We start from the raw sequence: 26,555 nt of genomic DNA on the forward strand, positions 1-26,555 counted from the left end.
CTATATGGACAAAATGATCAGCAAGCTTCAGACAGCCCTTGTTCTTCTAGTGACCACAGTCCTAGCAAACCAAAGCTGTAAGTATTTGATGAGGTGGGTTTCTAACTTAGCTATCATTAAGAGCACTTACTTCAGCCATGTATTTTGTCCATTATAGATGACTGCTCAGAAATCACTGGGGGTCATAAGGTTAAACCTTATTCAAGACCTTATCTGGTGTCCATTGAAAGCAATAACAAGCATGTATGTGGAGGAAGCTTGATTCAAGCAAAATGGGTTTTAACAGCAGCAACCTGTCTACAGTAAGATATTTTATTTATTCCAGCCTACCTTTGATTATCGTACATCAATGAAGGACATTTCCAGTTTGCTTCTCTAAATCTTGTCTTTATGTTACAAAATGTGCTATTGTGCTCGTTTCCTTTGTACTTTAAGATGAGCTCAAAACTAAGGTATAGGCAATAATACGTGATAACAGGAGTGTTTGGAAGGTAAAAGTCAACAAGTATGTGGTGTGAGGTTATCTGTAACTAATTGTTTCCTACAATAGTCAATTATATTAATTAGGATTTCAAAGGGAGGTAAAGCTGTCAGAAGTAGAAGCTTAAGGCTAAGAACAAATGATAAGAACAAGATCCAGACTATAAAATGTACAAAAGATGATGCAAATGTTCTTATTCAGAAAAAAATAAATTATCACAACTTAAGAATGCCACAGGGGTAATGATAAACCAGAGGTATGATCAGTTAAATGTGAGATACAAGACATCAGAACATAATTAGTCCACTTGTACCGCAGTGGGGAAAAATATGTGAGATGTTTATTTCCTGACAAGGATAGCCTCGCTGAAATCCTTAACTGCAATCTTGAAGTAGGACGAGATAAGAATTTGCACAATGGTTATAAAAGTGACTGTGACAATTCAGCCACATTTATTTGTCAAGCTTCCCAATTTGCCTTCAGCTCTAAGTCTGGTTACTGCATCACTCAGAGACACTAGATAGATTTCAATCCCCTTTAACATTTGACTCATTGGCTTCATGTTGGTTCCTATATCCCACATCCTCTTCTCCCCACATCCCACTAAATTATTCACTCACAGATACCATCAATCAATTTTGATTATTTTTGCCAGATGCCTACACTATGGGTCATTTACAGTGGCCAGTTAACCCACCCGTATGGCTATTGGATGTGGAAGAACACTTGAGCTCCTGAAGGAAATCAACATCACAGTTAGGAAGCAGCAACTTGGCCAAGAGAGCAACCTAGCTGAGAATCAAATCTAGGTCCCTGAACCGTGCTTCACCACACTGTGCTGCTGAAGATGAGATTAGTAAGTTTAAGGTCACCACCGCATTGAAGTTGTCCTCCAGGTTACTCAGCACCCATTGTCATTCCGTCATCATCAAATCAGACAGGAAGGAATGGCAGATCGTAATTGAATGGCCAAATGGCCTAATTCTGCTCCTGTGTTTTATGGCAATAATATTGTGCAAGCACCCTAACCATAGGCTAAAGCAGTTAAAGACAGTACTTTATTGCCACTGTCAATTAAGGCTAACAGTATTCCCTTACAAAATGCTTCCTCTCACATCCCCTCCTTTAGGGCATTAAATCTTGGTCAGCAATGCCCTGTGAATGAGTATCAATGTTAGTGCATGAACAGTCAGCTTTGATAGACAAGGGTTGAAGTACAGCAGCATGCAAGTTCAGGCCCCACAAACTCCATCCTGCCCCTGTAATGATGCAAAACAAAAGATCCAACTGGACTATTACATTTAGTGCTGCATTCCACAACTCAGGAAGATTGTTATCATGGTGCACTCAGAGGACTGGACCCAAGTGCAGAGAAACAGCAGGATCCTCAGGAAGAGATGGAAACAAGAGGTTAAACATCATAATCATAACCTCAGAGGAGATACAGAGAATCACCACACAAATTCATCCTCTCCACCACAATGACCTCACTAAGGTGGGGCATGAGTTTGTTTTAAATAATCATAGAATGCAGGAAACATGTGCAGCCACAATTAACTTGACAAAATTAAACCGAAAACACAAGGGCTTAACAACTCTAGTTAAGATATTGATTATTAAATACAGGTGCTCACGAACCCTAGATGCTCAAGACACTATGGCAAGCCACAGGGCCCATGACAGTTATCCTCACCTTGGAAAAAGTGCACTAACAATTCATCAGAATTAAGCTAAGCTCTAGATATTAAATTGAGGCAGGTTGTATAGACCAGCCTTGTATTCTTTGGAGATGGAACTATCAAAGAGTGAGCTTAACTTGAGCTACTCCATGCAAATGTGATTTCCATCACACAAAGGATAGAACTGAGGATATCCTAGCAGAAAAGACAGTGGAACAGCAACGGCAGGTATTCTTGGGAATAATGCACAGGGTGCAAAATCAGTTCATCCCCCAGAGAAGGGAGGATTCAAAGGGGGGAAAGTGGCGACAGTGGTTGACAGAGGAAGTCAGAGATAGCATAGCATTAAAAAAGAAGTATAACAGAGCTAAGGTGAATGGGAAGACGGATGATTGGGAAATTTTTAAGGAGCAACAGAACTTAACTAAAAAGGCAATACGGGGAGAAAAAAATGAGGTATGAACACAAGCTAACTAGGAATATAAAGGAGGATAGCAAAAGTTTTTTTTAGGTATGTGAAGAGAAGGAAGATAGTTAAGAACAATGTTGGGCCCTTGAAGAATGAATTGGGAGAGATTGTTATGGGAAACAGAGAAATGGCAGAAGAATTTAATGTACTTTGGATCTGTCTTCACTAGGGAAGACACAAGCAATCTTCCAGATGTATGGATGGGCCAAGGACATAGGGTAACAGAGGAACTGAAACAGATTGACATTAGGAAGGAAATGGTGATGAGTAGACTGATGGGACTGAAGGCTAACAAATCCCCAGGTCCAGATGGTCTGCATCTTAGGATACTAAAGGAGGTGGCTCTGGAAATTGCGGATGCATTGGTGATCATTTTTCAATGTTCCTTAGATTCAAGATCAGTTCCTGAGGATTGGCGAATGGCTAATGTTATCCCACTTTTTAAGAAAGGAGGGAGGGAGAAAACAGAGAACTATCGCCCTGTTAGCCTAACATCAGTAGTGGGGAAGATGCTAGAGTCCATTATTAAAGATGAAATAGCGGCATATCTTGATAGCAGTGATAGGATTGGGCCGAGCCAGCATGGATTTACCAAGGGCAAATCATGCTTGACTAATCTATTGGAGTTTTTCGAGGATGTAACCAGGAAGATAGACGCGGGAGATGCAGTGGATGTGGTGTACCTTGACTTTCAGAAGGCATTCGATAAGGTACCACATAGGAGATTGGTGGGTAAAATCAGAGCTCATGGCATTATGGGGAGGATATTGACATGGATAGAAAACTGGTTGGCAGATAGAAAGCAAAGGGTAGCAGTGAATGGGTGTTTCTTGGAATGGCAGGTGGTGACTAGTGGGGTGCCACAGGGCTCGGTATTGGGACCACAGCTGTTTACAATTTACATCAATGATTTAGAGGAAGGCATTGTGAATAACATCAGCAAGTTTGCTGATGATACTAAGCTGGGTGGCAGTGTGACATGTGATGAGGATGTTAGGAGAATTCAAGGTGACTTGGATAGGCTGGGTGAGTGGGCAGAAACTTGACAGATGGCATTTAATGTGAATAAGTGTGAGGTTATTCACTTTGGGAGCAAGAACAGGAAGGCAGATTATTATCTGAATGGTGTGGAGTTAGGTAAGGGAGAAATACAAAGAGATCTAGGAGTACTTGTTCATCAGTCTCTGAAGGTGAATGAGCAAGTGCAGCAGGCAGTGAAGAAGGCTAATGGAATGTTGGCCTTTATTACAAAGGGAATGGAGTACAAGAGCAAGGAAATCCCTTTGCATTTGTACAGGGCCCTGGTGAGACCACACCTGGTGTATTGTGTGCAGTTTTGGTCTCCAGGGTTAAGGAAGGACATCCTGGCTGTGGAGGAGGTGCAGCGTAGGTTCACTAGGTTAATTCCTGGGATGTCCGGACTGTCTTACGCAGAGAGGTTAGAGAGACTGGGCTTGTACACGCTGGAATTAAGGAGGTTGAGGGGGGATCTGATTGAGACATATAAGATTATTAAGGGATTGGACAAGATAGAGGCAGGAAATATGTTCCAATTGCTGGGAGAGTCCAGTACCAGAGGGCATGGTTTAAGAATAAGGGGTAGGTCATTTAGGACAGAGTTGAGGAAGAACTTCTTCTCCCAGAGAGTTGTGGAGGTGTGGAACACGCTGCCTCAGAAGGCAGTGGAGGCCAATTCTCTGGATGCTTTCAAGAAGGAGCTAGATAGGTATCTTATAGTTAGGGGAATCAAGGGTTATGGGGACAAAGCAGGAACCGGGTATTGATAGTAGGTGATCAGCCATGATCTCAAAATGGTGGTGCAGGCTCGAAGGGCTGAATGGTCTACTTCTGCACCTATTGTCAATTGATAGGGGAAATAGAAACATACATAGAAAACCTACAGCACAAAACAGGCCCTTCAGCCCACAAAGCTGTGCCAAACATGTCCTTACTTTAGAAATTACCTAGGGTTATCCATAGCCCTCTATTTCTCTAAGCTCCATGTACGTATCCAGGAGTCTCTTAAATGACCTTATTGTATTCACCTCCACTGTCACCAGCAGCCCATTTCACACACTCACCACTCTCTGCATAAAAAACTTACCCCTGACATCTCCTCTGTACCTATCATTTACATTACACTATCATTTACAAATCAATTTACAATATCCTAAAAGCTGTTAAAGGTTGGTCAATCAAAACTTTCCAAACAGAATTTCATTAAGCATTTATATTAAGGGCATTGGAACCAAAGTAGTTGAATGGACTTAAAATACAGGTCCACAAAAATATAATTCCATGTAGAACAAATTGATTGAATATTGTGAAACAATTTTATTAATATTTTTCAGAAATATTATTTTTTTCTAAGTTGCTCTTCTAAGGGTTTTTTAGTTTGCTTTTGTTACAGGCTATACAGTTCCTAGCCATTATCCCTGAAATTAAGCCTCTTTTCAACTGTGTGACTGTTAATGTGGTTATATTGATTTCATCTGGCAGATAGTTTTCAAATCTTTGAAAGAGGCATTAAATCCCAGGTTGTTTTTACTTACTGAAGATGCTATTTCAAGTAACTTTTCGCTTTACGAAAATTACAGACTGATCAAGAAAAAGAAATCCAGCGTGATTCTTAGAATGCACTCTCGTAAGAAGAAGGATAGGACAGAACAGAAAATTCTGATTAAAAATCTTTTCCCACATCCTGAATTCAAGAATACACTGGACAATGACATCATGCTTCTGGAGGTGATCAATCTGTAAAAGTATCTACACATACCTTCAAGTTGTACAAACTTCAAGTTGTAATTCCGTGGTGTTCTTACTGGCAAGCTGATGAGAAAACCTGATTATGCTATCAATCATAAGAGCATTAATGTACCAATATATTTACTGTAGATCCAACTATTATCATTATAGAGCTGAAAGCAATTGATATTTTACTTAATGTCTGGACTCACCTGGGCTCTGACTTTTAAGGCATCAGATATTTAGTGCCACTTTAACCTCAGTGGCCTTTTCTGCCTTTTTAAGCGTTGCAATTTAATTTAGCAATTGACCCAATGAATACATTTGATCATTTTTACATTTTCTGTTGCAGCCAAATATCCATACGTGGATTATATCCTTGCTGACATTTTCTGAGGTTAAAATTTTCTTATTTGTTACAGCTACAACAAGCTGCAAATATTAAGGAATTCCTCCATCTGCCAACATCAGCAAAAGACCTCAAATCTGGAGCAAAGTGCAATGTCATTGGATGGCAACAAACCAGTTCCAAAGATAAATCACATCCTGACAGTTTGAAAGAGGCCGAAGCAACTGTGATAGATCGGAAAGTCTGCAATAGTAAAAAATACTACAACAGCAATCCAGTTATAACAGACAATATGATATGTGCACGTGATAAAAACAGCAAAAAAGATTCCTGCCTGGTAGGTTATACATGGTTCATTAAAGGAATGATATAACTAGAAAATATATTGTGTATTAAGACAGAGCTGTGATATCTAACCAGTTTGATTCATTATTGCCTCCTCCATTTAGGGGGTAACAAGTGATAGACAATAATTATTGGCATTGTCAGAAAGTTCTCATGCCATGAGTGATTGAGTGAATGAGTATATTAATAAATAGGTTGGCAAATAGACACAGGCCCTCTCCATGGATTACGAATGCCATACATACAAATTCATACATACAAATGAGTACCCACAAATATTATTACATTCAAAAGACAGACCAAATTGATTGTTACAGTTTTGCCAGTCCTACAAAAATCTTCTTCCTGGTGGGAACAAGGTGTTTCCACGTGCCTTTTTTCACCGTTCTCCCACTCCCACTGAGCTGGGAGCACTGAACAGACTCTCGTGTTCACTCACTGAGTCAGTGATACCGCTTGCTTTCCTACACACTGTTTTTGTTCATTTCTGACTTATGAAAATTTGGGATACAAACTGTTTTTCAGGAATGGGACCCTTTCATAACTTGGGGACTGAGTGTAAATTGAAAGATAGAAAGCACCCTATATGAGAAGAAAACTAAACTCTTTAAATGGCATAGGAAGTTTCACAATATTGGAATTTTCAAAGTGCATTGAAGTAAATTTCAAGTAGGAATCAATTAGCGCACAGTAAAATCCCAAATAATTTATGTACCATTGACCAACTGTTTTAGGAAGGTACTGATATTGTCTTAGTCACTTCTTTGGTCCTCTTTAATTAGTGTTCCGAGACATTTTATCTTGGCCGAAAGATCAAATGCAATTGGCTTATTCATAAGGCATGAAGCACATGGATAGGCTTAAGTGAGAATTGACAACAGCATCAACAGTAAGTCATGGTACAGGCTGCACGTTGCTGTTATGAAGATTAACTTCCCTGCAATGTGACCAAGAGAATTATTTAAATATTTTCAGTTTTTTCTAAATCCACCCAAGGTTCTATGGCAACAGGTTGGATAAATGTGATTGCAATACAGTACTTGTTTGTAAAGAGTGGTATTACTGACATAAATATATGATGAATAAATTGTACTATCAAAGCAAGCCACTTAATTAAAAAGTGTGTAATCCTTAATTTGTCATTAGCCTTACATTCTGTGAGTTATTAATTTTTTATAAAATCATTTCAAATGTAACTTCTAAACATCTTTTGTTGTAGACTGATGCAGGAGATCCACTAATGTGCAAAAAAAAGGCAATGAGCAAGAAGAAGGAGATTGTTGGAATTTCCACAGCTAGAAAGGATTGCGGAAGTGCCAATAGACCTGGCATATATATCCGGTTAACAGAGAAGTATCTCTCCTGGATCAAGAAAAAAATTGGAGTTGTGAATTTCAGTGACACAGAGGAACAAATCTAAGAGGAAGATGTGTCACTTATTAAAATGTAGCTTGTTTATCAATGAAATGAATCTGAAGAAACATTTGTATTTAAATGTTTCTGAAATAGCAAGGCCACTTGAATGTTTAAGAAACTCAAAATTCTTGGTTTTTGTTCTATATATAATATCTGTCATTATTCATGATACAATGTTAGTTTGTACTTTTGAAAGTTTTGGTCACCCACAGCTTCTGCGTTCAGTTTTTTGCGGGTCTTTCCTCTAACAACCATGTTTCTGTTTTATATCAACATTAGTTTTATTTGGTCCAGTTCGTAGGCAAATCAATGGACCATATTGATTTCATTTCCTCTGGTGATGTTTCCCTAGACATGATTTCAACTATATGACTACATCAACAAGTGCTGACAAAGAGACTAGGAAATTTGCCAAACAGGGCTCAACATGAACTGCCATGATAGTTTGTCTATCTGATTGTGCATTTGGGTAAAGACCTGGATGGGCAGACAAAGGAGAATAACGTCAGGACCATGCTAACAAAGCAAGAAATTGATAAATAATGTGATTGGAAGGGATTAATGCTTTTGATATTTTTTACTGCAAATTCAGTCATTAATTTATTCTGCTTGGCTATAAATTTTTTTGGGGAATTACAATCATTCATCCACAGTATATTTACACAAATTTAAATAACACACAGTGTGAGTACTGGCAATGATACTGGAAGCCTGAATATAAGTTCCTTTATCTATTTGCATTCTTAAAATATCAGGGAAAATAGCATAATCTGTTGCTTTTCTGTCCTTAATCTTTCCTTTTCACAGAAAAATGTTGACGATGAATATTTGATTGTAATTTCCAGGAAATCTGTATTCTCATGGCATTACTTGTAACTAATGTATAACAACATCTTCTGAATACCACATTCTACTGGGTTCTACTTATTAAACCAACTTTCCTGTTAAATTCTGGGAGAAATAACTTTGAAAGAACAAATTAGGAACAAGTTTGAGTTATTTTTCCAGTTGGAAACAGGGATGAACACTGTCATCATGGGTCTATTTCCCCATGCCTCCAGTTTGCCCCAAGGCATCTGGGCACTGCTCTGATAGGACCCTCATTAAATTATGTGACTGACTTTGCAACTTCATCCATGGAATTATTTTAAAAACACAAACAAACATAAAATGGTGTTAGTTGTACTTATATCAAAGTTCAGTGTTGGAGCAGAGGCCACTCCAAGGAAAATCAACCAACCACTTAGAACATAGCATTCATTTGCATGATGAAATACGAACCCAACTGTAATCCTGTGGTATAAATGAGACAGTACACATCCTGCACATAGACCACCTATTTCTACTGTGTGCTGGAGCTATTTAAAATTTAGAAAAATCATCCAGGACCCACATAATAAACTTACACCTTCACATTTCATATCAATTTATTCCACAGATCAGCCAGCACTGTAGTGGATCTGGTCAATCTTCCAAAATGGATTCAGCAGGCAAGAGAAAAGCTTTCACCTGGCACTTTGGAATCAGCAGTGAATAATGAGCTGGGCCTTCTAAACAGTTCATGCATCCTTAGACCAAGAATGAGCAGGAACAGAGCATGCTCTTTCCACTAATTGGGAGTCCACTTTAAATAATCACAGTATGCGGAAAACCCATGCCAATCAAAATAAACTTGTCGAGATTAAACAGAAAGCACAAGGACTTAACAACTCTAGATAAGACAATAATTAACACATACAGGTGTACAGGCCTGCAGTGCTCCTGATAGTACCTCCTTCCCTAAAGCCAGCTCCTGAAGACCTTGGGAGCCTGGGAACTTGAAACAAGACTGGTAAACTCGAGAGAGACCTGATGCTCTCGAGACAGGGCTGGTACTGTAAACCCGGGAATATTGCATATAACTTGGAAACATTGCTTGTAACTTGAGGACATTACATATAGCTCAGAATCATTGCACAATAACTCAGAACATTATATATAACTCTGGGACATAGTGTGTAACTTGGGAACATAGGATCAAACTCAGGAGCATGGAATAATCATCAGAAACCTGGAAGGCCATGGGAGACCCAGGAAACTTTGACAACATTGAATGTAGGCTAGAGAAGCTTGGAAGGTGGACTTGGAGAACTCAGGAGGAAGCCTCGGGAAACTCAGAACGTGTCTTCAGAAAACTTGGAACATAGTCTTGGGACAAGCACTGAGAATAGAAGGCACCCTCACCTCCAGACAACCAATGTCCAAGCTGCTGTTGAACCTCCACTGGGTCCATTTATGGTGCAGGTTCTCCTGTCATAGTGAACACTGACAAACAACTGAACCCAAGTGTGGAGGAACAACAGACTCCCATGTAGAGACAGAAACAAGAACTTGTTCACAGGAATTCCAACAGAACATATGTAGCTTGACTGGACAACACCACAAAACCAATTATTCTCGAAACACAAGAACTCCGCAATAAGCACTAATTGGGAGTCCACCTTAAATAATCACAGTGTGTGGAAAACCTGTGTCAGTCAAAATAAACTTGACAAGATTAAACAGAAAGCACAAGGACTTAACAACTTTAGATAAGACAACAATTAGCAAGCACAAGTTCACAGGCCCAAATGGCTCATTGTGGTAGAGGGTTGGACAAAGCAAGGGCGAATCTCAGACTGGCTGAGGCCATGTTGTCATGCAGATAAGCTATTGATGAAGTTATCTGTTTAATAGATTATTGAGAACAATTAGTGAAACAGAACTTAAGCAAAAAGAGTCTATAAGCAGAAAGCCTCGAGACAGTGTGAAAGGGAGGCGAGGCAAGTGACAGAGAAGGGACGCACTCAGACCGATGGTTTGAGATCTGTCTATTTTAATGCGAGGAGTATTATGAATAAAGTGGATGAGCTTAGAGCGTGGATTAGCACTTGGAGCTATGTTGTTGTGGCCTTTACAGAGACTTGGATGGTGCAGGGGCAGGAATGGCTACTTCAAGTGCCAGGCTTTCTTTATATGTTTCAGAAGGGACAGGGAGGGAGGCAAAAGAGGTGGGGGGGGGTGTGGCACTGTTGATCAGAGATAGAGTCACGGCTGCAGAAAAGGAGGAAGTCATGGAGGGGTTGTTTACAGAGTCTCTGTGGTTGGAAGTTAGGAATAGGAAGGGGTCAATTATTCTACTGGGTGTTTTTTATAGACCATCCAATAGTAACAGGGGCATTGAGGAGCAGACAGGGAGACAGATTCTGGAAAAGAGTAATAATAACAGGGTTGTCGTGGTGGGAGATTTTAATTTCCCAAATATTGTTTGGTATCTCCCTAGAGTGAAGGGTTTAGATGGGGTGGGGTTTGTTAGGTGTGTTCAGGAAAGTTTCTTGACACAATATGTAGATAAGCATACAAGAGGAGAGGCTATACTTGATCTGGTATTGGGAAATTAACCTGGTCAGGTGTCAGGTCTCTCAGTGGGAGAGCACTTTGGAGATAGTGATCACAATTCTATCTCCTTTACCATAGCATTGGAGAGGAATAGGAACAGACAACTTAGGGAAACGTCTAACTGGAGTAAGGTGAAATATGAGGCTATCAGGCAGGGAATTGGAAGCATAAATTGGAAACAGATGTTCTCAGGGAAACATACGGAAGAAATGTGGCAAATGTTCAGGGGATATTTGCATAGGGTTCTGCATAGATAAGTTTCAATAAGACAGGGAGAGGATTGTAGCATACAGGAACCGTGGTGTACAAAGGCTGTTGTAAATCTAGTCAAGAAGAAAAGAAGAGATTACAAAAGGCTCAAAAAACTAGGTAATGATAGAGATCCAGAAGATTATAAGACTAGCAGGAAGGAGCTTAAGAATGAAATTAGAAGAGCCAGAAGGGGCCATTGAAGGCCTTGGTGGACAGGATTAAGGAAAACCCCAAGGCATTCTACAAGTATGTGAAGAGCAAGAGGATAAGACATGAGAGAATAGGACCAATCAAGTGTGATGGTCGAAAAGCGTCAATGGCACCAGAGGAGATGGCAGAGGTACTTAATGAATACTTCAATATTCACTACGGACAAGGATCTTGGCGATTGTAGGGATGACTTGCAGTGAACTGAAAAACTTGAGCATGTAGATATTAAGGAAGAGGATGTGCTGGAGCTTTTGGAAGCATCAAGTTGGATAAGTCACTGGGACCGGATGGGATGTACCCAGGCTACTGTGGTTAAGCAAGGGAGGAGATTGCTGAGCCTCTGGCGATGATCTTTGCATCATCAATGAGGATGGGAGAGGTTCTGGAGGATTGGAGGGTTGCAGATGTGGTTCCCTTGTTCAAGAAAGGGAGTAGAGATAGCCCAGGAAATTATAGACCAGTGAGTCTTACTTCAGTGGTTGGTAAGTTGATGAAGATCCTGAGAGGCAGGATTTATGAGCATTTGGAGAGGCATAATATGATTAGGAATAGTCAGCATGACTTTGTCAAAGGTAGGCCGTGCCTTACGAGCCTGATTGAATTTTTTGAGGATGTGACTAAATACATTGATGAAAGTAGAGCCGTAGATGTAGTGTATATGGATTTAAGCAAGGCAATTGATAAGGTACCCCATGCAAGGCTTATTGAGAAAGTAAGGAACATAGAACATAGAATAATACAGAACAGTACAGGCCCTACGGCCCACAATATCGTGCCGACCCTTAAGCCCTACCTCCCATATAACCCTGTCCCTCGACTTATGAAAGCTAACACCCCATAAGCTTTCTTAACTACCCTATCTACCTGTGAGGCAACTTTCAGGGATCTATGGACATGTACCCCCAGATTCTTCTGCTCCTCCACACTACCAAGTATCCTCCCATTTACTTTGTACTCTGCCTTGGAGTTTGTCCTTCCAAAGTGTACCACCTCACACTTCTCTGGGTTGAGCTCCATCTGCCACTTCTCAGCCCACTTCTGCATCCTATCATTGTCTCTCTGCAATCTTCAACAATCCTCTACACTAGCCACAACACCACCAACCTTTGTGTTATCTGCAAACTTGCCAACCCACCCTTCTACCCCGATATCCAGGTTGTTAATGAAAATCATGAAAAGCAGAGGTCCCAGAACAGATCCTTGTGGGACACCACTAGTCACAACCCTCCAATCTGAATGTACTCTCTCCACCACGACCCTCTGCTTTCTGCAGACAAGCCAATTCTGAATCCACCTGGTCAAACTTCCCTGGATAGCATGCCTTCTGACTTTCTGAATAAGCCTACCATGTGGAACCTTGTCAAATGCCTTACTAAAATCTACGTAGATCATATCCACTGCACTACCCATCTGGCAGGGGATCCAAAGGGACATTGCTTGTGGATCCAGAACCGGCTTGCCCATAGAAGGCAGAGAGTGGTTGTAGATGGGTCATATTTTGCATGGAGGCCAGTGACCGGTGGTGTGTCTCAGAGATCCGTTTTGGGACCTCTACTCTTCATGATTTTTATAAATGACCTGGATGGGGAAGTGGAAGGATGGGTTAGTAAATTTGCTCATGACACAAAGTTTGGGGGTGTTGTGGATAGTGTGGAGGGCTGTCAGAGGTTACAGTGGGATATTGATAGGATTCAAAAATGGGCTGAGAAGTGGCAGATGGAGTTCAACCCAAATGAGTGTGAGGTTGTTCATTTTGGTAGGTCAAATATGATGGCAGAATGTAGCATTAATTGCAAGACTCTTGGTAGTGCGGAGGATCAGAGGAATCTTGGGGTCCAAGTCCATAGGACACTCAAAGCTGCTATGCAGGTTGACTCTGTGGTTAAGAAGGCATACAGTGTATTGGCCTTCATCAATCGTGGGATTGAGTTTAAGAGCCGAGAGGTAATGTTACAGCTATATAGGACCCTGGTCAGACCTCACTTGGAGTACTGTGCTCAGTTCTGGTCACCTCACAACAGGAAGGACGTGGAAACCATAGAAAGGGTGCAGAGGAGATTTACAAAGGTGTTGCCTGAATTGGGGAGCATGCCTTATGAGAATAAGTTGAGTGAACTTGGCCTTTTCTCCTTGGAGCGACGGAGGATGAGAGGTGACCTGATAGAGGTGTACAAGGTAATGAGAGACATTGATTGTGTGGATCGTCAGAGGCTTTTTCTCAGTGCTGAAATGGCTAGCATGAGAGGGCGTAGTTTTAAGGTGCTTGGACGAAGGTACGGAGATGTCAGGGGTAAATTTTTTTACGCAGAGAGTGGTGAGTGCATGAAATGAGCTGCCAGAGGCGGCGGTGGAGGCAGAAACAATAGGGTCTTTTAAGAGACTACTGGATGGGTACATGGAGCTTAGAAAAATTGAGGGCTATAGGTAAGCCTAGGTAGTTCTAAGGTGAGGACATGTTCGGCACAGCTTTGTGGGCCGGAGGGCCTGTATTGTGCTGTAGATTTTCTATGTTCTACGAGGGGTGATTGATAAGTTCGTGGCCTAAGAAAGAAGGAGTCAAGTTATAAAACCTAGCACATTTATTTTTCAACATAGTCCCCTCCTACATATACACAATGAGTCCAGCGGTCATAGAGCATACAGATCCCTTCTTTGTGGAATTGGTCCACAGCAGGGGTGATTGATAAGTTCATGGCCTAAGGTAGAAGGAGATGAGTTATTAACTTCAAACTTTCTGCATAATCACTCAAAGTGTTGAACTGCACGTGCATGTAACGAGAGCATCTTGGGCCTTCAGGTGGTCCACAGCAGAGGTGATTGATAAGTTCGTGGCCTAAGGTAGAAGGGGATGAGTTATAAAGCACGTGCAGTTCTACTCTTTGAGTGAAAATGCAGAAAGTTTGAAGTTAATAACTCATCTCCTTCTACCTTAGACCACGAAATTATCAATCACCCCATGCTGTGGACCACTTCTGGAGGTCCAAGATGTCGACTTCTACAAAGAAGGGATCCGTATGCTCCACGACCGCTGGACTAAGTGTGCAAATGTAGGACGGGACTATGTTGAAAAATAAATGTGCTAGGTTTTCTAAAACTGACTCCTTCTACCTTAGGCCACGAACTTATCAATCACCCCTTGTATGTTCTATGTTCTAAATAAGCACAGTTAGAGAGAGAATGCAAGGGAATGTAAAAGCTTGGAAATTAAAGGTAATAAATGTTCAACAATTGGGGGAGAATAACTCAGTCCATTGGATGGTCATTTCTGACACAGAGGAAGTAAATTACCTGAAAATGTTTATCTTCTACCACAGCCCAACCTTCCCCATCCATCCCTACATTGCTTCATCTCCCCAGTATACTGAAATTCTTCTCTAATTATTACAGCTATACAAGGCTTTGGTCAGACCCCACTTGGAGTACAGTGTTCAGTTCTGGTCACCTCACTAATTTGGATACTATACAGAGTGCACAGGAGATTTATAAGGACGGAGGGCATACCTTATGAGAATAGGTTTAGTGTACTTGGCCTTTTCTCCTTGAAGTGACGGAGGATGAGAGGTGACCTGATAGAGGTGTATAAGATGATGAGGGGCATTAAGCGTGTGGATAGCCAGAGGCTTTTTCAGGGCTGAAATGGCTAACACAAGGGGGCACAGGTTTAAGATGCTTGGAAATCGGTACAGTGGGGATGTCAGTTTTTCCACACCGAGAGTGGTGGGTGCGTGGAATGCACTGCCAGCGGTGGTGGTGGAGGCGGTACAACAGGGTCATTTAAGAGCCTCTTAGTTAGGTACATGGAGCTTAGCAAAATAGAGGGTTATGCACTAGGGCAATTCTAGGCAGTCTCTAGAGTAGGCACTTCATTATGGGCCGAGGGTCCTGTAATGTGCCGTAAATTTCTATATGTTCTATGTAATTTGAATTACCTCTATGTCAAAGCCTCCATAGTCCTCCAGGGTGGAAAAACCATTCAATGTCCTCTGAGTGAAGACACCTTTCCTCATCAGCTCTGAAGAGTCACCCCGAATTTTGAGACTGTGACACCCAATACAGATTACTTTACTTGTGTTAAATTTGGTTAGTTGTTTAAAGTTGTACAAATTTTAATGGGTTTCTCACATATTCTTGTAAATTTGAGGGAATACAGGCCTAATCTCCACAATCCTTCCTGATAAGGAAACCTGCCATCCCTAGAAGCAGACTATTGTATCTTTGCTGTACTCCCTCTATGGCAAGTTCATCCCCTCTGTAGTAAGGAGACCAAAACTGTCCACAAAGCCCCAGTTGTGGTCTCAGCAATTACAGTAAAATTCTCCTTACTTCTGTACTCAAAACTTCTCATAATAAAAGTTAACAGAACATTTGCCTTCCTAACCACAGCAGTTACCATTACGTAATTTTAGATTTTCACAGCCAAATCTCACAAACAGCAAATGAAATGAATGATTAAATCAGCCGTGTTAGTTGGGGGACCAAATGCTAACCAAAATAAGCCCCATTTTTCCTTTAATTGCGTTTCTGAAACAATAACAGCCACTTCAAGAGGCAGATGGGACTTTAGACTAATACTTCATCAAGTATTATTTATTATTCCTGACCTTTTATCATATCCTCTGATTTGTTAAACTTGATTCAGTTAATATTAGTAATAAACACTAACTTATCCAATTTCAGCAAAAATAACTGGGTCACCATGGGAGTCCATCAAGATGCTGGAAGAGTTTGAAATTTTTTGTGGCAAGGCTAGGCTATACTTTTCTTTTTGTGCTTTTCTGAAGAGTTAAAATGCTAATTTATGGTTGATATTTCAATGTTTGATTTACATGACTAACAAAATAAATAGTGTATGATTAAAATTATTCTAATTTGAGGTGTTTGTAGCTCCTTTGTATTCAAAGTATATTTCTATCTTATTTTTAATGCTTCTTCAGTGCAAGGCATTTTCTTTCCCATATCTAGGTATAGTATATTCTTCTCACACTGTGGGTGTAATTTTGAAATTCATTGGTTGTGGCAAAATGTGTTATGACAAAGCTGTTAAAACATTAGCTGCTCAAAAAAACAAAAGCCTTGCTCCTGTACATCATTCTACCAGTTGTTAATCACACATCCTCTTCTAAGTAGCACAAATTAAGACTGTTTTTACATAGTGGTGTTAAAATGATCAATAAGCTTCAAGCAGTATTCATCACTTCAATAATCGGTGCTTTGGCAGTTCACAATGGTGAGTATATAAATGGTGATTTTAGCTTCACAGAAGTTTGAAACAATATTAATATCAATATTTATTGCAGGTATCTGTATGAAAATCATCGGAGGTCAGGATGCTAAAACTGGGACAGCAACTTACATGGTATCTATCCAAGATGCAACTGAACACATTTGCGGAGGAATTTTAATAGATAAGCAATGGGTCTTGACTTCAGCAGACTGTGTAGAGTAAGTACTAAATTATTTATTTTTGATCCATTGCTGGTCATTCTGAAATTAATGAGTCATAAACCTACTGCATGGAAAATCTATTTCCCTTTTCCATCTAGTATTTTCAAATTGAATTTAAGAGAGTTTTCAGAATCATACTTGAATAGCTTGTTCTTTTCAATCTTCAAAAGTAGTACAAAGACCATTGCAGTGTAAAGTAGTCAAAGAGGCCATAGAGTTAGTATATTGAAGTATTGATTAGGGCTGTGCAAGTTGGTTCAAAACCCAAACGGTTGAAATGAGCAGCTGTTCTTGAACCTGGTGGTGTGGGACTTCAGACTTCTGTAACTGCTGCCCAGTTGTAGCTACAAGAAGACGGCATGGGCCGGATGGAGGGGACCTATGCCAATAGACGCTGCCTTCTTGAGGCAGAGCTCTATGTAGCTACTTTTGATGGTGGAGTCAGATATGCCCACAATGTATTGGGTTGAGTTTACTACTTTCTGCAGCTTCTTGCATTCCTGCACATTCAAATTGCTGTACCAGACCATGATGCAACTAGTCAGGATATATTTAACAGTTCATTGGTAGAAGTTTGTTAAAGTGTTTGGTAAAATGCGGAATCTCCTTAACCTTCTATAAAATACCTGTGATTGCTTCTGTGTTGAGCCCACAACAAGCCATCCAAAGTGTTAACGCTCAGAAGTTTAAACCTCCTATCCTACTCTACCTCCAATCCACCAATATAGATTGTCACATGTTTGCCCTCTTTCCCCTGAGAAAGCTGATGGTGGCTCTGTTTAACTTGTCTGAAAGGCAACACCTCAGTTAGTTTAGAATTTTGAGCACAGGACACTCAGCAGCATTTGAATCCAAAATCCTTTGACCTAGAAGCAAGATTGCTTCCCTTCAGCTACAGCTGATGCTTGAAAGCTATTGATGTGAAGCATGGCTTCTAAAATGTGTATTTCAGACAGCTGTTAAATAAGTAAATATTAGTTACTCCTTGCCAAAATTTGCACTGAGTTCTGTGATATTTCAGATATATGTTAACATCCCTAGGAACAGTAATTATCTTTGTGATCCCAGGAAAATTAATGACGCAAAAGAGAAACGAATGTAAAAACAAAAAATGATTTTTACCTTCAAACCATAACTTAGCTAATATAGTTAAAACATTTGAGGATATAAAATAAGAGTAGTCTCTCTCAGCTTTAAGTTTTATTCATTTTGTTCTCAATACTGTAGTGAGTGCGAATCTGGATGAGAAAAACCCAGATTGTGTATGTGTGGTGTGCCATCTTCCACATTGCCAAACCTTTGAATTGAATTGAATTAACTTTTTTACTTACATCCTTCAGTACACAGTAAGCAGAAGTAGAATTGGGGTAGTAGTGGATTTAGACTTAGGGAGCTAGTGAGAGAGAGAATTTTCCTGGTATGAATTATAATTTAGATTTAGCATAGTTAAGGAAAAGATGAAGAAACAGGAATTTTAAAAATTGCAGTTCAGCTAAATTAGTAGGCTGAGATTGGATTTATCACTAATGGAGTGGAAAAGCTTCTCAAAGTAAATTGCTGCCAGAGCAACGAGAGAAATTAAAACAAGAGATACTAAGGCTCAGGCCAAACACTTCTTAATAAAAGAAAATGGAGATGTCCTCAATCAAAACTTCCATTAATACTGATGAATTAAAGTAAAAGAAATTTATAACATTAGCAAAAGCTTACACTGTAGTTAGTTTTGAAGTGCCCAGGTGAAAGTAACTAGGAAATTGAGAGGACAAAGAGCATGCATTCAAAATACTAGCAGGTAAAATCAACATTTTGTTTTATAAATGAACGGAATGAAAGGAGGTAACAAAGGAAAGAATAAATTCTATTGGAGATTCAAATGGCAGCTAGTATGTGGAAGATGAAGGTATGCGTTTAGTTCTATATGAATACTTTGTTTCTATATTCATGAAAAATGGAGAGTAAACCAGACGTTGAAATTTTTGAAGATTTTATGTGATCTAAAAATAATAACCATTGAAATAAAAATTATTGTGTCTGGCGTCCAAGAAAGTGGGCAAATCTCTAACCACAGATAATATGTATCCTCAGCTATCAAAATAAGTAAGGGAAAAAATAGCACAAGCTGTGGATATCATATTCCAATTGTCCAGGTCGCATACTTTGTGTAAAAGAATAGGAGACAGCTAATGTAATATCATTGATTTGAAGAGGAGAAACAGGTACACTGCCATTTATAAGAAGCTGATCATTATCAGAAAACAGATTTGAACTTTTTCCAGAGGTATGTTGAATACAATCAGCATAGATTGTTAATGGAATTGAAAACTTGATGGAAAAATTTGAAGAGGGTTACAAGGTAAGTCAATAAAGGTAGAACATTTGAAACACTCTGTATGGATTTTCACAAGTCCGTTGATTAATCCAATGTTGTGACTTGATCAGGAAAGTAAAAGTCCATTGGATCAAAGAGAAACTAGCAAGCTGGATGAGAATTTGGATTTACCAACAAATAGAATTTTGTTTGTAATTGTAATTGTAGGGTTCTGTAAAATTCAGCTCAGAGTTGCTTATACATTATAAATGAAGTGAAAAGTCCTTGATTAAAGGTTTGTCACAAATACCAGAAATAGCAATCTAATTGAAGGGAGTTCTAAGCTGCTGGGAAATGTTCGTGGTTTGGTTAGAAGAGCACAACTGTAACAGAGCAACAAACAGCCTGCTGGAGGAATTCAGAAGGCTCAGTGAAATGCATCTGCTAAGAGCTTTGGGGCAGAGGAAGGGATGGTGGGAGCGAGGTGATAATTGTCCAAGTTGAAATCAGTTTGGATAAGTGTAAAATACTAGATTTCAGGTGGTTAAGGAAAATGGGATACCAAGAAATACAGAGATTTAGGGAGTGCATTGCCAACAGATTTCTGAAGATAATGGGATAGCTTGGTAAATTGCTAATAGGTTGTCTGAACCACTTGCTTTTATTGGCCATCGTGTGAAAATAAGGACAGGTGGTTATTCTGGAACACAAGTCAGGCTACATCTAATATGCTCTTAACAATTCTGTTCACCCTATTATGGGACAAGTGTGATAGCAATAGAGAGGATACAGAGAATATTTACAAGATGCTGTCAGGACTGGTAGAGTGTTGTTATGAGAAGCCACTGGTTAGCTGTACGAAAGTATGAGAAGGCTGAACAGTATGAGCAGGTAGGATCTATTGACCTTTATAGGGATGTTGATAATCAGCAGCTTAAGTTAACAGGCTGAAAAATTAAAGGGGAATCCTATTTTCCCCATGGGGCCTAGAACTCATTCCCCTGATCAGTTGGTCAAGAGCAAAAACTTCAGTGCGTTTAAAAAGTTCCGAAACGAGCCCATCAAAAGCCAAAACCTACAAAGTTACGGACTGAGAAGTAAAGAGTGAAATCAACCAAAGCAGTTCCTTTTCTTTTGCCAGCATAGACATAAAGGGCCAAAAGGCCTCCTACTGTGTCACAAATAACTGTAACACTTTGAGTGAGGAATGTATCCTCAGTACAGTTCCTTCATTACAGTTTGTCTTCTTTATCCAAGGGAAGCACATAGAGTGGTCATTGGAAAACATTCCTTAAAGTATGCAGAGAGAAATAATATATTTAGACCCATTGAGAAAAAAATACATCCCAAATACAACAAGAAAAAAGAATGGAACAATTTGGCTCTCCTCAAGGTATGTAGAGATCAATATGAATGAATGTGTATACTTATAACAATACAGTATTTACAGTCTAAATAAAAATGGAAGTGATGTTTTCTCCTCTCCCACTTCTGATCCTCCTCCAGTTGTCCCATATTTGAACCCTTCCTTCCCCATCCACCCCAACCCCCTCATCCCACCTTTACCCATTTTTGTCCCTGCCCACCGAGGCTCCCTCCCCACCCCACCACTGCACCCCCCCCCACCCCCGGAACTGTGTTCCATCCACTGTCCGCACACACAGTTCACCTATAGGTTCACTCACCCATGTGGTTCTGGCTACAAATACCATTCACCTCTCCCCTAATATCTCCCATTATCAGCTCCCTTACTTATCAGATTTATGCATTGGTAGCCCTCTATGTTTCTGCTTATCACCCCTCCAACAAGTCTCTACAAACTTCATACTTCCCTCCCTCCATCTGCCTCTCATTTTTTCTCTTTATTGTTCTCCATTTATCTGCCACCTGCCACTATCTCAACTCTGTATCCCCCTCCCAACCCACCACCTAGCTCACTCATCATCTTTCACCCCTCCTAGTCATCTCAAGCTTCCGTCTCACCAATTGCCCTGCATAGTACTGTCCAGATCCCCTCTCCACTCTCAGTCTTGATGCAGGCAGAGCTTTGTTGTGAATTGATCACAGTTTCATACAATGTCCAAAAGGCAACTTGGCCCAGAAGTCTGGTCAACTCCATTGCTCCTGCCTCGTGCCCTTTTCACAATTGAATTTAGTCCTTCAATGTGATATATGTAGTGTTGCTTGAAAAAAGATAATTGTTGCATTAGATCAACATGATTAACAGTTCATCATTAAATGTTCTTTGGATTGCAACCTTATTTGTACAAACCACCAGAGGAGTCGCTATACAGTAATAAGTAATCGTATTCATTGAACTGAATTTGAATTAGGTTGTCCAATGCGTCAACGTTCAAAGTAATTTATTATCATAGTACATGTATGTCATCATATACAACCCTGAGATTAATTTTCTTGTGGGCAATCAATGTAAATACAAGAAACACAATAAAATCAATGACAGACCACGCCCATCAGGATGGACAAAAATCATTGTGCAAAAGGCAACAAAGAGAGAAATAATAATGATAAATAAATACGTAATAAATATCAGGAACATGAGATGAAGAGTCATTGAGAGTGAGCCCATACGTTGTGGGAACAGTTCAATGATGGACTAAGAGAAGTTATCCCCTCTGGTTCAAGAGCCTGTTGGTTGAGAGGTAGTATCTGTTCCACAACCTGGTAGTGTGAGCTCTTGTACCTTCTTCCTGATGGCAGCAGTGAGAAGAGAGCATGGCCTAGTTAGTGGGGTTCCTTGATGATGGATGCTGCTTTCCTGCCACAGTACTCCTTGTAGATGTGTGCAATGGTGGGGAGGGCTTTACCTGTGATGGAATGGGCCATTTCTGTAACACATCTGTAGATGTCTGTCAAGGTTTTAGATGACATGCCGAATCTTTCCAAACTTCTAAGAAAGTAAAGGTGCAACTATGCTTTCTTCATAAAGGCACTTACACGCTGGACCCAGGACAGATACTCTGAGTTGATAGTGCCTTCAAACAGAGAACTCAGATACTAAATCCACCATTTCAGATTGTGTTCCACATAAAATGGGATGTTTGCTAATGTTTAATCCATTTGCAATTTTTAATTAAATGAAGCAGTCTATGCCTACATTCTAAAGGCGTATACAACATTTCATCATGGGCTGACATCAACGTACAAAAGTGTTAGACAATAATCATCTCCAACAAGAGAGAATCTAACTATTCTCATTGAGGTGATTTTCAATGAAGGACATTACCATCGTTGAATTCCCCTCTATCAAATTTAGAAACTTAACTTGGCTGATCACATTAGCATTGTGAGTACAAGAACAGGCTAGAGCCTGGAAATCCTATGGCAAGTGGATATCCAGCCTCTAGGGGTACTGTACCTCAGGGCCTCTCTACCATCCACAATGCACAAGTCAAGAGTATTACATATTACTCTCCATTTGTAGCTCCAACATGTCTCAAGAACAGTTTCCTTGGCACTCCATTAACCATACTGAACATTCATTTCTTCTGCCATCAGTTTACTATCTACAAAATGCCTTACAGTGTCTTACCTGGGTTATTGCAACAAGACCTCTCAAACGCATGAAATTTACCCACAAGAAGGTCAAGGGCTTCTTGTTGAATTCCAGCATTTAGAAAGGGTGATAATGAAGAGCTGCTCTTTCATTTTCACCCTTCATATATGCTGGAATTCGCCTTTGATACTTTGACCAGAATGATTGCAAAGGCTCAAAAAGGATGCTCAACCATCAGCTTCTCAGAGACAGCTAGGGATGAGCAGTAAGTGTCATTCCTTGATGTGACACTCAGAACCCAGAGGATGAATAAATAAATAACTATTTATATTTTACATAGACTCCTTGTCATAATGATTTTTCACTTAATGTCATATGTCTTCCCTTTGCTCCAGCTGGATAAAGTTATAAAATCGAAAAAGTTTGCAAAGACCTTGTCATTGCCAAAATCACCCAGAGATATCAAACCTGGAACAAAATGCAAGGTCTTTGGATGGGGTCAGACCACTCGAGATGATAAAGATCCCTCAGATACTTTGCAAGAAACAACTGTAACCATCATAGACCGGAAAACCTGCAACAGTCGAAAGTATTACAATCAGGCTCCTGTCATAAACGATGATATGATGTGTGCTGGTGATAAACCTGAGAATTATGCTAAAATGTGCAGAGTAAGTTACAAATTTTTGTGATAAATGCAAGTTATTCCTGTAATTGATAAAACAAGAGTAATATAGTTGTTCAGTCCTGTCATTTCCTTTATCATCAGCTGCTCCCGATATTCCTCATGGACTGGAGAATGGCTTCCAGGACCTCGTACCAGATTTAAAGATTTGTTTTATAACACTGAACTATGCTTGGGCTTTGATGAAAGTTAAAAAGTGAACTAAAAGCTTGTTTCACGATAGGATGAATTTTTTTCCCCACTGCAGATTTTTGCCAAAGAGCAATTAAACTATTAACCTATCGGGAAGCAAGGTATTATTTACTATCATTTTCATAGATCGACCTTACACAAAACCTTAGAATTAAAAATTTAGGCAGCTTCCTGGTCCTATTCCTTGTACAGAACATGCTCTATTCTAGGCCTTTTCTTCTTAATAGTTTTGTTTGAAGATAAAAGATTCTAAAAAAATTAATTTTACCTCCTAAAATAGTTAAATGATTGAAAGTATATCCTTTTAAGTTTCTACCATTTGATACCTACAGATAATATTTTCAAGGTACTATCTGAAACCGTTAGGAAAATGTTAATTATTCCAATGTAGGTTCAACTTCTCAGCCTATACTGAGGAGCATATATTGAGTCACATTTGAGGGAATGAGGTTCAAAGAAACAAAACCAAATCTGAAAATATGACTTCCTCTAATAGAATAACTGATATGAAAAAGAGAGAATGAGATACTTGCAAGCTAATTAATCTTGGCTATTTGTTGAAATGTGGTTTGAAGAGAAAAGGAATCACATTTAGCAGTAATATAAATTTTCACAAGATATATAAGAGTTGGTTCCAGTTTTCATTTATTCATACTTACCCTCTAATTCTGTACACAGAACCTAATTAAATATCTTGGCTCACCTTGGCTCTTTCTAATTCTTTCAACAGTTTCAAAATTAAAATGATTTCTCAACCACATGAAGCTCATTTTGCTAGTTCTATTTTGAGATTGCTAATCTGGATTTTCAAACAGCTAACACAATAACATTTGGATTTATCACTTCAATGCATTTTAACCTATTCAAAAGTAATAATACTATTAATAAAGTATTAATAAAGTATCACAGATTTTGTTAGAACTCATCATCAGCAATGAGCTCACTATCAACAATTCATATTTAAATGTTTGGTCTGCAGATTCATGAGACTAAACCATATTTATTTTGATGTATCAACCCATAAGAATGGGAAAGGAAAATCACACATGAAATTTTAAATGTCTCCTGAAACATTGTACACTGTTCCTCTCAATCTTCCTGCTGGTAGATACTGGGGGTTTGAAAGCTGCTGTTAGAGTAGCATAGTGACTAGTTCCAGTGCATTTTATAAATAATGGAGACCATAACTATGGTGTACTGCTGATGGAGTGACTGAATGTTTAGGATGGCAGATAAGTAACAAATCACCTGGTTGCTTTCTCCTGGATGATGCTGACTTCTTAAGTCAACTCCAGTCAACCAGACAATGAGATAGATTTCCACCACACTTCTGATTTGTGCCTTGCAGATGATGAAAAAGCTGGGGGAGGTGGGGGGAGGGAGGAGTGGGCGAGGAATAGCCAGTCAGCAGATTAGCCAATTTCTGACCTTGCAACTGGTTCATGTAAGTTTCTGTTCAATAGTGACACAATCAGAATGTTGATGGTGAGAGACTTTGTATTCTATTGTTCTTTAGTGTGTCCCTATAGTGTCATAGGCAAATTGCATATAACATCCTCTCAGACCATTGGTTTGAATAAGCCCACAATGGATAAGCAAGAAGTTCCTATATTTAAGGGGTTTGCCTTTTTGTCATGGTGTTGCTATCTGCCATGTGAGGTTCTAACATATTATCTGTGTTTTTCACAGGGAGATGTAGGTGGACCATTAATATGTAAAAGCTCATTTCTGAAAGTGGAGTCATTAACCGGGATTGCTATCTTTGGAAAGGGTTGTGACATCAAGGACAAGCCCGGCATTTATACACGTTTAACGAAGAATTACATTGAGTGGATAAAGAAAACAATCAAATCCAAAACCAACAACACTTCAATTGAGCAAAAATTATCAGAAACTACAGACTACTAGTTTGGAAAAGTAACAGTATGTACATTCAAGAAATTATGATTAACCTAAATGATTAGCAAGTGACTACATGTTAAAATCTTAGATTTGTACAAGGTATTGATATATAAGTTCAGGCACCCAGTACCAGTGTTCAGGCTCAATTCACCAATCATCTTCCAGTCTGATGCATGGGAAAGAGTATACCAAAGTTATGACGAATATAAATAAGACAGGTGGTTAGGGCCTTTTTCCAAGGACAGTGAGGTCTCAAACTAAACGGCAAATGAGAAGGAGAAATTTAAAAGAGACCTCAAAGGTGAGTTTTCTTTTCACACAGAGGGTGGTGAACATTTAGAACAAGTTGCCAGAGGAGGTGGTAATAGCAGATGCAATTGCAAATGAATTAGGACTTTGGACAGGCACTTGAAAGGAAAGAGATGGAGAGATACAGGTCTAATTGGATGAACTTGGCTGAAAGGACCCATTTCTTTGTCATACAATTCCGTGATTACTAGATAAATGTACAGAATATTAAGGAATTAGGGGAATAATGCGGTTGGCAGTGCAAGAAAGAGCTGTTGAGGTAGATCAGTCAAAATTTTACTGAAAAACAGATTAGGCAGGAGGGCCAAATTGCCTATTCCTGTTTCTATTTTATTTTATTTTCACACAGAATCTCTCCATTAATGAGGAAAATGTCGGAGGTTCGGAGCCTGAAAACTGATTGCCAAATGACTAAATTAATAAGCCCATGCTTTGTGCAAATTAAGATGTTGACCATGTGGTTACATAATATGATATTGTTTTGAATATAATTCTGAATTTGATACATGTCAAGACTATTCATAATCTCTGCAATGCAGCTTGTACAGAAAGACATATCTTGCTAAAGGATCTATTGTTATTGCCTTCACAATTTTAAACTGTGACTGAATTTACCAGAAATAAAGAGAAATCAAATTCATTGATTAAAATATTGCGTGTTGTGTGCACTTTTCAATACATTTGAGATTCCCTCATCTTACTTATCCCTTCCTCACTCACTCTACAACTTAAAATTAGCTTGCTTTCTCTCTTTCTGTTTCCGTGTACTGCAAAGATCTTCAACTGGAAACATTAACTCTTGTTTGCCTTTCATAGTAAATGCCTGAACAATGA

The 26,555-nt window shown here is 39.4% G+C and overlaps 1 protein-coding gene across 1 annotated transcript; it reads left to right on the forward strand.

Annotated features, from left to right (window-relative positions):
• Nucleotides 1-26,367, forward strand: LOC140195658 (transmembrane protease serine 9-like). The gene is made up of 10 exons (XM_072254376.1): nt 1-77; nt 158-302; nt 5,227-5,374; nt 5,797-6,060; nt 7,288-7,485; nt 16,491-16,590; nt 16,661-16,805; nt 20,374-20,509; nt 23,029-23,304; nt 25,200-26,367. The coding sequence occupies exons 1-10, from the start codon at nt 5-7 to the stop codon at nt 25,416-25,418; spliced, it is 1,704 nt and encodes a 567-aa protein (XP_072110477.1). The 5' UTR covers nt 1-4; the 3' UTR covers nt 25,419-26,367.
• Nucleotides 26,368-26,555: the final 188 nt, after the last annotated feature.

This window comes from Mobula birostris, chromosome 3 (assembly GCF_030028105.1).
Source record: "Mobula birostris isolate sMobBir1 chromosome 3, sMobBir1.hap1, whole genome shotgun sequence".
NCBI classification, from domain to species: Eukaryota; Metazoa; Chordata; class Chondrichthyes; order Myliobatiformes; family Myliobatidae; genus Mobula; species Mobula birostris.

Coding starts and splice junctions, on each gene's coding strand:
- LOC140195658 (XM_072254376.1), top strand. CDS start 5: ATGGACAAAATGATCAGCAAGCTTCAGACAGCCCTTGTTCTTCTAGTG. Junction 6,061..7,287: donor GCAAAAAAGATTCCTGCCTG/GTAGGTTATACA, acceptor CTTTTGTTGTAG/ACTGATGCAGGAGATCCACT. Junction 23,305..25,199: donor ATTATGCTAAAATGTGCAGA/GTAAGTTACAAA, acceptor TGTTTTTCACAG/GGAGATGTAGGTGGACCATT.